The 16023-nt window shown below is 38.3% G+C and overlaps 1 protein-coding gene across 2 annotated transcripts in view; it reads right to left on the bottom strand.

Moving 5' to 3' along the window:
• LOC126336429 (protein dopey-1 homolog) overlaps positions 1 to 16023 on the bottom strand; it is a 341808-nt gene that overhangs the window by 261479 nt on the left and 64306 nt on the right. For both annotated transcript variants that reach the window (XM_050000134.1, XM_050000125.1), the window contains exons 10-11: positions 9216 to 9483; positions 1010 to 2093 (exon numbers count right to left, since the gene is read on the bottom strand). In XM_050000134.1, coding sequence (XP_049856091.1) covers positions 1010 to 2093; positions 9216 to 9483 — 1352 coding nt within the window. The remainder of the gene's footprint in view (positions 1 to 1009; positions 2094 to 9215; positions 9484 to 16023) is intronic.

The following is a 16023-nucleotide window of genomic DNA, read 5'->3' as shown; positions in this document are numbered from 1 at the left end:
ATCGTGAAAGAGCAAAAATCACTTAATATCATTTATAATATTGACAAAATTGCAGAAGAAAACTGCCAGATAGTGTTGCACCTTTTACGATATCATTGCCATTTCAGAGCAATATAACTTATCTGGGCTCAGTTGAAATCATGTTTTGCAGATATAAATAATAGTAATAAATTAACACACATCAAATTTTTTGTGCATGAGGTATTGGGCATTATTACTCCCACAAAATGGAACAATACTGTCACAGATAGGTGGCACATCTTAGAACAGACACTGCAATGAGATGGTGCACTGGAACAAGGAGTGTAAGAGTCAATAAAAACATTAGAGTATGACTGCAGCAGCAGCAGCAGCAGCAGCAGCAGCAGTAACAGCAGTGGCAGCAGCTACAGCAGGGAAGATGGTGACAGTGTCATAGGAGATACGGCTAAGAGTGAACATATTGAAGACTGCGGAGGCCACTCTCTTCCATACGATGCAGGTAAAAGGTGCACCTATGCATTAAAATATGTATTTAAATACCGAAACATTGTTATCTTTATCTCAACATACATTTATAAACCTTTTCTTTTTAATTGTGACGAGAGTATGTTTTGATCCCTCAAGGCTGTAAGAGTTTTTTCAAGCTTCAGCAGTAGGACATAGCAACAGCTCTACAATTTTCTGGTGTGGTATTCGTAGTTAGGCTACCGACAAGTCGTAACAACAAACAGCTGCATAGTACCATTGGCAATGCAGTTGCTGGCTGGCAATGACATTCTTTCAGTGGTTCAGTTACAGTTTTTATCTTCTCTGTAAACTTCACACATTTACTGAGTGACAGGTATTGCTGCAATTCTCTTATGTAGATCAAATATCAACTAATCATCAATATTTTACAACAGCTGTTTACGTTCAACACAAAAACTATTACTTTGAACATACAGATGTACTATAACAACTGCCTCAAACAACTGAGACTGTACATGTATTAGCAAAATCAACTGAAGTAAAAAGCACTGTATTTTACCTGTTGGCTCGTCTATCGGTGTTTCTGGAAGACAGTAAGTGGGAAATGTGGACAGTTCCACCAAGAGATTGCATGATACTTTTACAGGTGATTCCCACTCTTGGGCATTAGACTTGCAAAAGTATATTTTCCTTCTATTGTCATTTTTTCCTGATATAATAGAAAAGTTATGTCTTTCTAGCTCTGTAATTTCTTCGCAGAACTGACAACTGTGATCACTGCTTTCCAAACACCTATTCAAAATACATATCAGCTTTTCAGTTCTTTCATCATCAGTTTCTTGTGGATGAATAATAAGTTGTTTGAAGAGAGAATCCACATCACAGCCCATTAACCGTTTATTACACATAAACTTCACATAGAATATTTTATACTGTTTTAAGCACTCTTCAAGCAATGACTGCTGTTTTGAAGGCAATGAAGGAGGTTCAGATGACTCTTCTGAAACTGACTGACTGGTTATATCAGCTTCACTTCCCATCAAACTAGTTTCAGTATCTGTTAGCTGTGCTGCACTTCCGTAAGACAGATTGGGACTGAGTTTTCCTGAACTATTAATACTAATGTTCAGATGTCCATTGACTGTAACTTCAGCAGCAGATTCATCAACTGTCCTTTCTTCACATAAATTTTCTTGAGAATTGGAACTCACTGTTACTACAACAGGACTAATTTCATCAATTATTTCATTTTTCTCACCAGACTGTCTCAAGCGAAACTTTGATTTCTTGTTTTTGTTTGAACCCTTACCACTGGATCTTGATTTTTTGCTTTTATCAGTAATATCTGGTAAAGACTTGCTGTGCTCTATGGGGCTACATACTTGGTTAATGGTTGTGTCTATCTGATCACTTGCTGATTTCCCATTTAGTGAACTAACCGCTACCACTGAGGGCTGCACTTTTGAAAGTATTTTTGCACACAGTTGGAGAGAACGTGCTATATCTTCTGCTGAGAGATTATCACAATGCTCTGTTAACTTGCAAATAATGTGAAGAAAGAGTCCTGGTAAATGCTCACTCGTGGTGTCCATATATGCCTCCAGAGATACAGCATCCAGAAGGAATTCTGCAAGTGTACATACCTATAAAAACAAAAACAATATATCAGTTTCTTGAAACTATGAAAACTAATGCTCAAATTAATCAAACAATACATTACTTATTATAATCCAGATTCAAAAGAATCTATGTTTATTAAACCTACAATATTCCTTAATGTAAGTACATTTGTAGATGACAAAATTTCTTTTCCAGTTAATTTTGCACTTTTAGTATTACAACAGTGTGATTTATGATAAAACGCTGAATATTAAAACATAAGTCTATTATTTCATCATAGAAATAGAAGGATTTGGATACAAACAAAATCATATACAAAAATGACATGTTTACTTTTATTTATTTTTCAGTGCTGAGTTTTTATTAGAAATGGATGCATCCATTTACGTTAATGCTTAACAAATTTACAAAGGGATATATATGAAACACAAGTTGTACCAGTACTGTCAAATGTTCTTCATGGGTTGAAGTTGAAAAAACACTTATATGACAACAAACATGCCACAATGAATACGACACTGTCCTCACTGTGAATATTTATTTATTTTTATTTACACATCAAGTTCTGTAGGACCAAATTGAGGAACAAATCTCCAGGGTCATGGAACATATCAGTACATGAAATTACAACATAAAAGTAATAACAGATAGAAAGAAAATGTATATGAACCCAAAAAAGTCAATCCATAAGTTTAAGTAAGTGCAGTCCACAATACAGCAAAAATCAGCTTAATTTTTCAAGGAACTCCTCGACAGAATAGAAGGAGTGACCCATGAGGGAACTCTTCAGTTTCGATTTGAAGGCACATGAATTACTGCTAAGATTTTTGAATTCAAATGGCAGCTTATTGAAAATGGATGCAGCAGTATACTGCACACCTTTCTGAACAAGAGTTAAGGAAGTCCAATCCAAATGCAGGTTTTATTTCTACTAGTATTAACTGAGTGAAAGCTGCTTATTCTTGGGAATAAGCTAATATTGTTAACAAGAAATGACAGTAAGGAATATATATACTGAGAGGCCAATGTCAAAATACCCAGACTCATGAACAGGGGTCGACAAGAGGTTTGTGAACTTAACAACACTTTCCGCCCAAACCGCCTGTTTCTAAGCCAAAAATATCCTTTTATAATGGGAAGAGTTACCCCAAAATGTAACACCATATGACATAAGCGAATTAAAATAAGCAAAGTAGACTAATTTTCATGTCGAACGATCACTCACTTCAGATACCGTTCGAATAGTAACTACGGCAGCATTAAGTCTTTGAACAAGATCCTGAACATGGGCTTTCCACTACAGTTTACTATCTATCTCAACACCTAGAAATTTTAACTGTTCAGTTTCACTAATTATATGCTTGTTCTGTGAAATTAAAATGTCCCGTTTTGTTGAATTGTGTGTTAGAAACCGTAAAGGCTGAGCCTTACTGTCATTTAGCATTAGTTTATTTTCTACAAGCCATGAACTTTGCTCATGAACTGCACTATTTGAAACCTAGCCAATGTTGCACACAATACCCTTTACTACCAAGCTAATGTCATCATCAAACAGAAATATTTTAGAGTTACCTATAATACTAGAGGGCATATCATTTATATAAATAAGGAACAGGAGTGCTCCCAACACTGATCCATGGGGCACCCTCCACTTGACTGTACCCTACTCAGACCCCACCATCACAGCCATTCTCAACATTGTGAATAAGGAACTCTTGCTGTCTGTTGCTAAAGTAAGAAGTGAACCAATTGGGAGCTACTCCCTGTATTCCGTAATGGTCCAACTTCGGGAGCAATACTTTGTGATAAACACAATCAAATGCCTTAGTTAAATCAAAAAATATGCCTAGCATTCAAAACCTTTTATTTAACCCACCCAGTACCTCATAGGGAAAAGAGAATATAGCATTTTCAGTTATTAAACAACTTCTAAAGCCCAACTGTACATTTGATAGCAAATCGTGGGATATAAAATGATCAACTGTCCTTATATATACAGCTTTTTCAATAATTTTAGCAAACACTGATGGCATAGAAACAGGTCAAAAATTGTCTACATTATCCCTTTCTCCCTTTTTGTAAAGCAGCTTTATTACTGAGTACTTTAATCGCACAGGAAACTGACAATTCTTAAAGGGAAAATTACAAATATGGCTAAGTATAGGGCTAACATGTGCAGCACAGTACTTTAATATTCTTCAAGGTACTCCATCATTACCATGAGAGTCCTTAGTCTTCAGTGATTTAATTATTGACTAAAACTCCCCCTTGGCTGTATCACAGAGGAGTATTTCAGACATCAATCTCGGAAGAGGCATTTGCCAAGAAAGTTATACGATTCCCCGTTGAAACTAAATTTTTACTTAATTCATCAGCAACGCTGAGAAAATGATTGTTAAATACTGTACATATATCTGATTTCTCAGTAACAGAAATATTTTTACTACGAACTAACTTTATGTCGTCGACCTTGTGCTGGTGACCAGACACTTCCTCCACAACTGACAACATGGTTTTAATTTTATCCTGCAAATTAGCTATTCTATTTGCATACTACATACTCTTTGCCTTCCTAGTGACATTTTTAAGCACCTTACAATACTATTTGTAATGGGCTTGAATGTGACTACTTCTAACATTTTGATATAATTCCCTCTTTGTTCTACATGATATCCCATCCCACTAGTCAGCCACACGAGCTGACTTTTAGTGCTAGTACCCTGTTTAGAACATTCTAATGGACAGCAACTCTCAAAGAGCATGAGCAGTGTGTTAAGGAAAGCATTATATCCATCATCTATGTTATTGGCACTATAAACATCCTGCCACTCTTGTTCCTTGACAAGGTTTAAAAAACTCTCTATTGATGTTGCATTAACTTGTAATTACATGTGACATCTGTATGAGTACAAAAGCCTTTTAGTGTTAAAACTTGTGAATCATGGTCTGACAAGCCATTCACCCTTTTACTAACAGAATGCCCATCTAGTAATGAAGAATGAATGTAAATATTGTCTATGGCTGTGCTACTGTTCCCCTGCACCCTAGTTGGGAAAAAAGGTCTGCATCAGATCATATGAATTTAGGGGATCTACCAACATCCTTTTTCTTGCACCATCATATACAAAATTAATATTGAAGTCACCACATATACCTAATTTCTGGTACTTCCTACAAAGTGAATTTAGAACCCTCTCTAGCTTGAGCAGAACCACTCTGAATTCAGAATTAGGGCACCTACAAACAACAACAGTCAGAAGTTTAGTTTCACTAAATTCAACTGCCCCTGCACAACATTCAAATACCTGTTCAGTGCAATGCTGTGATACCCCTATGGACTCAATGGAATACTGTTTTTTACGTACGTAGCCATTACCTCACCTCGAAAGGAACTCCTTGAAAAACAGCCAGCATAATCTGTATCCTGGTAAAGGACACCTCTGAATTGTCAAATTATTTAAGTGGTGCTCTGACATACCAATAATTTCGAGTCAACATCTATAAACAGTTCACTAACTTTATCTCTAATATCTCTTATATTTTGATGAAATAAACTAATTCCTTCTCTACTTGGAAACATGACATCCTCTGAAGGTGAGTCCTTAGATAGAGGGACTTCCTTTAAGCAGGTATACCTATCAGCTGACTTCAATCTAAAAAAAAGGTGCAGCTCTAACACCAACTAACACAGGAAATTTTCCATGAGTGATTCCACCACTACCAACTACACTGTCATCTATAAGCTTTGCCAGCCTCCCCTTTCCATACCTATTGGGGTGCAGGCCATGCCTAGTGAAACCCGATCTACTGACAGACCCAACTGGCACCCACACACACAAGTACAAGCTTTTGGAAAAGGAACTCATTATCCTAACTCAGACACTAAGCTGCTTCCAAACAAGCATGATTTTTCATTTTGCACCTACTACTGAAATTGTTGAGCATTTCCTTGGCCATAATATAATGTTCTGAAAATACCATTGTAATCCCACCTGACATACCAATGGATCAAACGATATAATTATGAATTCATCCACCGAGTCCGGTAAGTGTGGTGCAAAAAGAGACATCTGCTGCCACCTGGTCACGTGACAAAACAAAACAACTGCAATGCATTTAAGGGTGGCTGCAGACTGCCCTGTTACTTGTCCAAGAGCCAATGCCCATTCTAACAACTGAAGATGACCCTGCGGTAATTGGTATATTCCTGGACTGTGATTTGAGCTTCCTTGTTATCTTCTGACAATATTGGCTAGCTCACTGATTTACATATACAGGTTGTTACAAAAAGGTACGGCCAAACTTTCAGTAAACATTCCTCACACACAAATAAGGAAAAGATGTTATGTGGACATGTGTCCGGAAACGCTTAATTTCCATGTTAGAGCTCATTTCAGTTCTTCCACCTACGCTCAATGGAGCACGTTATCATGATTTCATACGGGATACTCTACCTGTGCTGCTGGAACATGTGCCTTTACAAGTACGACACAACATGTGGTTCATGCACGATGGAGCTCCTGCACATTTCAGTTGAAGTGTTCACATGCTTCTCAACAACAGATTTGGTGACCAATGGATTGTTAGATGCGGACCAATTCCATGGCCTCCACGCTCTCCTGACCTCAACCCTCTTGACTTTCATTTATGGGGGCATTTGAAAGCTCTTGTCTACGCAACCCTGGTACCAAATGTAGAGACTCTTCGTGTTCGTATTGTGGATGGCTGTGATACAATACGCCATTCTCCAGGGCTGCATCAGCGCATCAGGGATTCCATGCGACGGAGGGTGGATGCATGTATCCCCGCTAACGGAGGACATTTTGAACATTTCCTGTAACAAAGTGTTTGAAGTCACGCTGGTACGCTCTGTTGCTGTGTGTTTCCATTCCATGATTAATGTGATTTGAAGAGAAGTAATAAAATGAGCTCTAACATGAAAAGTAAGTGTTTCCGGACACATGTCCATTTAACATATTTTCTTTCTTTGTGCGTGAGGAATGTTTCCTGAAATTTTGGCCGTACCTTTTTGTAACACCCTGTATACTTAATGTGGGGCTATGTTTCATCATCATTCAATTGATTGCTATGTTCTCAGTGAATTAACTAACGACATATGGGTGCACAGAGAGCGCAATTTGCACCTCAGCATTTCCAGCCAAACCTACAAACAGTGTCCTTCAGATATGACAAGTGAGTTATTCAACAATCATTCAGAGTACTGTTTTAACCATGAGGTCAGAAGTCTTTTGTTGTGTGTATTTCCAGAAGAGTCAGGTGCTATTAGTTTTTGTGGCATCATTCAGTACTGAAACCACATTCGGCAAGTACATGTTTACATGTTGGAAGCAACCATGTGACTGTACCAGCAATCTGTGGCCAGCTGCAAGACAGAGTCTTCTCAGCCCACACAGCCAGTGCTGCCACAGATCTGACTTAAAACAACACTGCGTGTTGCATCTGTCAGGTCAGTTAGTTGTGACTGTCTAGCCTAATCGTTGTGTCTTGACACTCAGCCCCTGTTATTGGTTATTGCTGTATATATGCCAACTCAGCCTGGCTCAAGGACTTTATCTGTGTGGTATCAAATATTCAATACCACACTTGTTAGGGGTTGCAGTTATTGACTGCGGTCTGTAATAGTATAGCTGGACCTGCAAGTCGAGACTAGCGCCACTCTGCGACTCGCAACAAGTCTCTAGCGTGAGCTCGGCCACTCTTGCTTGGGACATCAAGTAGGAAAGTAGTATAGCCTTCAGCCAATAGGAAGCAACCTCTAACAAGCCACTTAGTTAAAGTATGACCAATGGGATTATTTTGCTCTCTGCACAGAATCTACCAATTCCTTGGCATTCAGAAGCAGGATGACAAAGCAGTTTCTGTGATTTAAATTTTGCTATTGGAATCAAGATAAGTAAAAGAGGTTTATCAAACACTACACATATACCTTATTATAATGCTCTCCATCATAGAACCACCAATTCCTTGGCATCCACAAGTAAGGCAACAAAACAGTTTCTGTGCTTTAATTGTAAATGTTTCTGATTAATATAAGCTGTTTTGCAGAAGCAGACATAGAACATGTAAGTGTGCTTAAGAGCACAGACATTTGACTGTGTTGCAGTGTTGTTCTCACTAGTGGTTTGTACACATACTTCCTTCATGATGGTGTCGTACTTCCCAGTATATGACAATGAATCAGATCTTGCCACTTGCCTTACTTACATATGACATTACTTAACTTTTAGGCTGCTGCAAATGTGCTTGTTACAAGGCATACTGAGCACTTAAGCACTTATTTGTTATTGCTTAGCCCATGTGTCTGTATTGACTGCCTCTGTTTTGGACAGACACCCACTTAGGGCTGAATATTTTTGATTGCTCATCATGGGATGGTACTTGATATCTGCAAGAGGGGTTACTGCTTATCTTAGGGTGTTTTGTAACTCACGTGTCATATTACAGCACTCAGATGTATAAAATATCGATAATATGAAATCATTCACTGTGAACTACTGTAATAACTTATTATTCCCTTTTGAGAAATCTGTTTCATTTATTCTGTCAAGTATCTTGTTGTTTTTATTTAATTATCTTGAAGTAGGTGTGCCTTAGTGGAGAGGTGACTGACAATGGGTCCATAGGTATGGGGTTCAAATGCTGACCAGCTTTAGGATTTTTATCTGTCACTTATCACTTATTTCCCGTTCACCAAGGTTGGTTAATATGGAAAATGCCAAGTTGCATGTTGGTTTGGGGACCATGTTAAATGGTCAGTACTGGTAGGTCAGTTTAAAATTTGGAGGAAGGTAAGGAATACCATTTCCAATAAGACCATGCCTAGTAAAGTGCTTCAGCATTCAAACCAACCCTTGGACTGATGAAAGCTTTACCTTACCTACCTCAAAGTGCCACTGACTACCACTGATATAGCTAGCTCCCTGGTTATCTGCAAGGGTCAGTGACCTCCTTTATGTTCATATTACCTGTTAATGCTAAATGATACAATGTTTCAATGTCTACAAATTTCAAACATATACTCAATTTCTACAAGTAGACAGTACATATACAGCAATGGCACAATTACAACCCAATTCCAAAGTTCCAACCAACTATTCAGGTAAATACACTCAAACATACTCTACCTCTAGAAGATTTGGTTGTCCTTGACCAACAGATTTCACTTCATCATTAACTTTCAAATCCACAGGTTGTGAGATCTTTGCTGTGTCAACAGCTGCCTGGGCACCACAAGCTTTATCGAAAAGGGTACCCAAGTAGACCCAAATGTAGCACGGCTCAAGTGTGCTGAACAACAAATTAGCAGACTTCAGAAGTTCTTGGCTGCCTTTGTATGTAGCTGTGGAAGCAGCAGAAGCCAGTTTGCCTCCATCACAAGCTAAATAGAGTGTCCTAAAAAGAAATGCTTGTTAGTCTGCTGCTTATTTCACACATTCATCAGAAAAGTTTGACAACTTCTAATCTGCATTTCTAGCTCATCCCCAATAAACTAAAATTAAAAAAGGAGATCAATATAAAATTACTAGCTGAAAACACAAAAGTGCAAAAACAATACAAATTTTCAAATATTCACAGCATAATTCATGTAGATGAATAAAATCTGATAGTTGATGATTGAAGTTAAATTTAACTGTATTAGTTTTAGTGTTAGACTCTATTTACAACATAAGCAGAAAGTCATATCTGTACAATTTGGAAGAACACAAATAAGTGATTGTTGACAAATTCTGAAAATGAGTGCAGTCTTGACTGAGTCAATAATGACCATATACACTAATGGCACAATTCATTACCAACTTTCTGAGATTTTTCACAGATGATATAATTATTGGAAAGTAATGTCATGACCAAACTTCTTGTAAAATCTACAGGAGTCTTGAACTACTATCAGCCGAAGAGCTGTAGGTCAGGTTCCCATGAACACTATTTCACTACATCTCATACTAACAAGAGAGTCCAAATACCATAATTACACATGTTAATACCTGTGTTGCTATGAATGTACACATTCCTGGTGTAATACTCCTGACGGAAAGCACTTGGATTTCCACACAGTACACACTCTGAAAGTACTACATGGTTTCGAAGTGTATCGTAATCAACATGTTCTGGCACTGCAGATGTCATAATATTTATACGAGCAGTGTGCCCTCTGTAAATGGTTGCAGACAGCTTGGTACTGTCCATTCGTTGGGCACATGGGGAGGGGAGTGAAACTGCAGTGGTGGGAACAGCAAGCATGCAAGAGATTGTTCTCTAATCTCTGTAAGGGCATTCCAGATGCATCAGATAGCGCATGGCATGTACCATCTGCCTTCTTCTTTGTCAGTGCATCCATTATATAGGAAGAAGACACATACAGGATTGCAGCTGCTTGCAATGAGCTGCCACCATCCAACACAATAGCAGAAACTGCAAACCATCCTGGTACATAGGGCACGTTGCATGTTCAATAAAGAAAGTCGCCCGGCTAAATTACAATGTCTGAGGCAAAGAAATAATGATTAGTAGGCACTCAAGAAGAGAAAAGATGCAGCCAACTGGGAAGAGAAGAAAGAAGACAAAAGACACACTTCACTTCCTTACTTGGGAACACTCTCAGTAAAGATTGTGAGGTGCTTGAAAAAAATCCAACATAAAAACTGTCTTCCAACCAGTGCCTATGACAAAAGAGCACCTTGGCTCCGTGAAAGACCCACTAAAATTTAATGTGCCTGGAATATACAGCATGTCTTGTGAATGTGGCCACATATACATTAATAAAATGCAGTGTGTATCTTGAAACTCTGCGAGATGACACCAGGCATATATGACTGGGACAAACAGAGAAATCAGCAATAGCAGATGATAAAATAAAGGTAGACCTCATTTGTGACTTTCACAACACCATGGTGCTGTATCGGGCAATTGGATATTGGGACAGCTTTTATAAGGAAATCCACTGACGTAAGGATTCAAGGGAATCTGGTCAGTAGGTACAGAGGAAACCAGCTTAGTTTGGCACAGAATCCCACACTAGGGGTGATACAAGAGTGTGCCCAGCACCATCCAGCCGCAAGACACATTCGGAATGCCCAGACAGAGTTTCGAGCATAGCCTCTAATGCTCTTGCTGATCTCATCCCTGCAAACTCATCTCCTCCCAACTCGCTGGCCACATAGTTTCTAGTCACCTGCAGCCAGCTGCACCATTAGTGGAGCATTCCATGCCAAGTGGTCTAATTTTGGGGAAGGTTCTTGCATGACCATCGTGGAATTTGATGTAATTTTGTGTGAACATTTGCACGTGTTCCCAATGAACTTTGGCGAAGTTTTACATTCATCAATGTAATACTTGCAGAGATAATCTGTTTGACCCTGTAATGCAGCTTTCAACAATGCACCCCGAGTTTTCAGCAACTTTGAGACAAAATATCTCCAGCAATATTTTCTTGAAAGAAACAAAACTAGGCTGCCTTGTACAATTTTTTTATGCTCTCTAATGGGGGATAATAAAAAAAGATTTAATAAACAATTCTCATTCAGACAATTTTAAGAAAATTTGGCTGAGTAAAAAAACAGTCACTAAAAAAAGCTGGTAATTATTGTAAAAAGAGACTAATGGGTATTTTCAGCCCACTTGTAAAAACAGTTTCTCCAAACACTTTTACACTGTTTTCATTAGAAAGGTCATGTTCTAAAGTACTAAAAAACAAGATCTTGTTTTGTAACGGTAGCAAATGAAGTGTAAAAGACAATGGCCAGGTAGAGGACTAGAGAAAATATACCCATATTTTGCTGGCACTCCAATTAAATCTTACATATTTTATAATATTTTACAATTGTTTAGTAGTATCAGGGGAAAGTAAAATCAGAAGTTCTAATGGACAGGAAGTGAGCTCGAATTAAAAAAAAAAAACTTTTTTTTTCCTTTCCTTTTCTTTCTTAAGTGTTGAGCTCCATAAAATTATTATTTTTTTAAAATTAAAGAACATCAAGAACCCAATAGCAAAGTCAGTATTTTCTTTTTTTTTTCCACTCCATAATATAAGGGGTGATCATAAAGTCTCTGTTCACAGACCATACCATCCAGAAACAACATGCCAATCAAACAAAATCGTCTTGCGAATTGAGGCAATCACTTCACTAATGCACCAGGTTGAAGTTACCCATTTGGTAAAACACCATGAACTGCTGCATGAAGCAGTCCGTAACAGCCTGCGGCGCAGCCTCTTCTGACAGAAATCATCGACCCTTCAAGGCCTTAAAAAAGGCTGGCCTCCCAGAGCAATCAGTATCTTGTGCTGAATCAAGGAACTTGGCATACAATTCCAAAATAGTGGTTTTCAACATATATGCTGGCTCATGCACAGTCTTCATTCTCCAGTGGATGTCCACTTGTGTTTTGCCATTCAGCAGCCAGGAAAAGAATAGCAGCAGATTGGTCCTGTTCAGACACATTTGGTAATAATGTCACCACAGTTAACATTTCCGCATTTACCACACGCCAGTTGCAAAGATAAGCATGCCACACTAATTTCTTGTCTGCATGTTGGTGCTTATATACCTACATCAGAGTTGTGCTACATTGCATATATGTTGAAGCAGTGCCCTCACACGGAAACTGTTTAATCACCCCTTACAATTTAGATAATTGCTTGAGCTTCTAGGCACGGCAGTTTGCAGTCTGGAATTTAAAGAATGCATGCTAGATTGTTGAGACAATTGTACTGAACCCGAAACTACACATATGCAGTTGTTATCTACATCATACAGCATGATCCACAGGAAATTATTGCATATAATTAATAGATCAATATCAAACAGGACACTCTGGACACAAAGTAAATAGCAGTGAATGACTTATTGAAGAAGTAGGAACAAAAATTTGGAGTCTGTCATACCATCATTACAGCACCAAACATCAATGTTTGCATATTACAGCCCTTAAATCTGGCCTAAAGGAAGACATAATCCTAATGGATTTTGCAAAAGATTATTCATGTATCATTCAGGACACAATGCAAGGATTTTACTGGGAAAATATTCAAGCAACTATCCATCCATTTGTCATTTATTTCCCCAATCTATCAGTTTTTGTGTAGCTCGTGACTGTCTGTGACATGACAATTGTCGCCCAGGCTTTTGTCAAGAATCTGATCAAATAGGTAAAATACAGAAGAATGGATAGCTTTGAGGGATGAAGTAGTGAAGGCAGCAGAGGATCAAGTAGGTAAAAAGACGAGGGCTAGTAGAAATCCTTGGGTAACAGAAGAAATATTGAATTTAATTGATGAAAGGAGAAAATATAAAAATGCAGTAAATGAAGCAGGCAAAAAGGAATACAAACATCTCAAAAATGAGATCGACAGGAAGTGCAAAATGGCTAAGCAGGGACGGCAAGAGGACAAATGTAAGGATGTAGAGGCTTATCTCACTAGGGGTAAGATAGATACCGCCTACAGGAAAATTAAAGAGACCTTTGGAGACAAGAGAACCACTTGTATGAACATCAAGAGCTCAGATGGAAACCCAGTTCTAAGCAAAGAAGGGAAAGCAGAAAAGTGGAAGGAGTATATAGAGTGTCTATACAAGGGCAATGTACTTGAGGACAATATTATGGAAATGGAAGAGGATGTAGATGAAGATGAAATGGGAGATGCGATACTGCGTGAAGAATTTGACAGAGCACTAAAAGACCTGAGTCGAAACAAGGCCCCCGAAGTAGACAACATTCAATTGGAACTACTGACGGCCTTGGGAGAGCCAGTCCTGACAAAACTCTACCATCTGGTGAGCAAGATGTATGAGACTGGTGAAATACCCTCAGACTTCAAGAAGAATATAATAATTCCAATCCCAAAGAAAGCAGGTGTTGACAGATGTGAAAATTACCAAACTATCAGTTTAATAAGTCACACCTGCAAAATACAAACGCGAATTCTTTACAGACGAATGGAAGAACTCGTGGAAGCTGACCTTGGCGAAGATCTGTTTGGATTCCGCAGAAATGTTGGAACACATGAGGCAATACTGACCCTACGAATTATCTTAGAAAATAGATTAAGGAAAGGCAAACGTACATTTCTAGCATTTGTAGACTTAGAGAAAGCTTTTGACAATGTTGACTGGAATACTCTCTTTCAAATTCTAAAGGTAAAATACATGGAGCGAAAGGCTATTTACAATTTGTACAGAAACCAGATGACAATTATAAGAGTCGAGGGACATGAAAGGGAAACAGTGGTTGGGAAGCAGTGAAGGAAACAAAAGAAAAGTTCGGAGTAGGTATTAAAATCCATGGAGAAGAAATAAAAACTTTGAGGTTCGCCAATGACATTGTAATTCTGTCAGAGACACCAAAGGACTTGGAAGAGCAGTTGAACGGAATGGATAGTGTCTTGAAAGGAGGATATAAGATGAACATCAACAAAAGCAAAATGAGGATAATGGAATGTAGTCGAATTAAGTCGGGTGATGTTGAGGGTATTATATTAGGAAATGAGACACTTAAAGTAGTAAAGGAGTTTTGCTATTTGGGGAGCAAAATAACTGATGATGGTCGAAGTAGAGAGGATATAAAGCGTAGACTGACAATGGCAAGGAAAGCGTTTCTGAAGAAGAGAAATTTGTTAACATCGATTATAGATTTAAGTGTCAGGAAGACATTTCTGAAAGTATTTGTATGGAGTGTAGCCATGTATGGAAGTGAAACATGGACGATAAATAGTTTGGACAAGAAGAGAATAGAAGCTTTCGAAATGTTGTGCTACAGAAGAATGCTGAAGATTAAATGGGTAGATCACATAACTAATGAGGAAGTATTGAATAGGATTGGGGAGGAGTTTGTGGCACAACTTGACCAGAAGAAGGGATCTGTTGGTAGGACATGTTCTGAGGCATCAAGGGATCACCAATTTAGTATTGGAGGGCAGCGTAGAGGGTAAAAATCATAGAGGGAGACCAAGAGATGACTACATTAAGCAGATTCAGAAGGATGTAGGTTGCAGTGGGTACTGGGAGATGAAGAGGCTTGCACAGGATAGAGTAGCATGGAGAGCTGCATCAAACCAGTCTCAGGACTGAAGACCACAACAACAACAACAACAGTTTGCTCAGATTTACCACATCCATTATTTCAATGATTGCTCCAGCATACAAAACAAAACTTTCAAAAAATTTCTCAAAGTGTGCTATCATAAAAAGGACTGGAAATATGGTACAACAGAATTTTTTTGCTACATGTCATGAAAAATCATCCTGTGATGGAACTGGGGGTAGAACAATGTAATTAGCAGTAAGAGAAAGCTTGCAACAGCCAGTCAATAGGCAGATTCATGCACCTAAAAACGTACTTGGCTCCTGCACTGAGAGCATTAAATTTGCTTCCATCGGCAAAGAAGAAATTGAACAAAATAAAAACTCACAAGAAGAGAGTTTTAAACATGGCATACTCTGGCAGGAACTAGAGAAAATCACAATTTTCTGCCAACTGATGAAACAATACTGCCGATCAGTAGAGTTTTGAAATAATGCATCACCTTTTTTGGTCAAAATTAGTGAAAATAATGAAGGAGGTATATTAACATCAGACCTTGAGCCAGGACAATATGCAGCATGCATTTGTGAAAAAGAGTGGTGGATTGGAAATGTCTTTACCTCTGAACAGAAGGACACTAACAAGTTTTATGCACCCACATGGTCCAGCAAATTCATTTGTATTGGCCAGCACAGAATGACAAATGTTGGGTTCCAGAACAGTACACTGTTGCACTTACTGCAGCACCATCAGATGTATCATCTTGTTGGCAGTATGGTTTTTCTTGCAATATTCAACACAAATTTACTCAAACCTCTAAAAAATTGAAGTATCTTTGAGTCAAGATAAGGTTAAGATCTTAAAGAAATCTCTTCTAGCGTTGGCCTGGGGCACTTAAAATGTACCATCAAGACT

The sequence above is a fragment of the Schistocerca gregaria genome, chromosome 1, assembly GCF_023897955.1.
Source record: "Schistocerca gregaria isolate iqSchGreg1 chromosome 1, iqSchGreg1.2, whole genome shotgun sequence".
NCBI lineage: Eukaryota > Metazoa > Arthropoda > Insecta > Orthoptera > Acrididae > Schistocerca > Schistocerca gregaria.
This window is presented reverse-complemented; position numbering and strand designations above follow the sequence as displayed.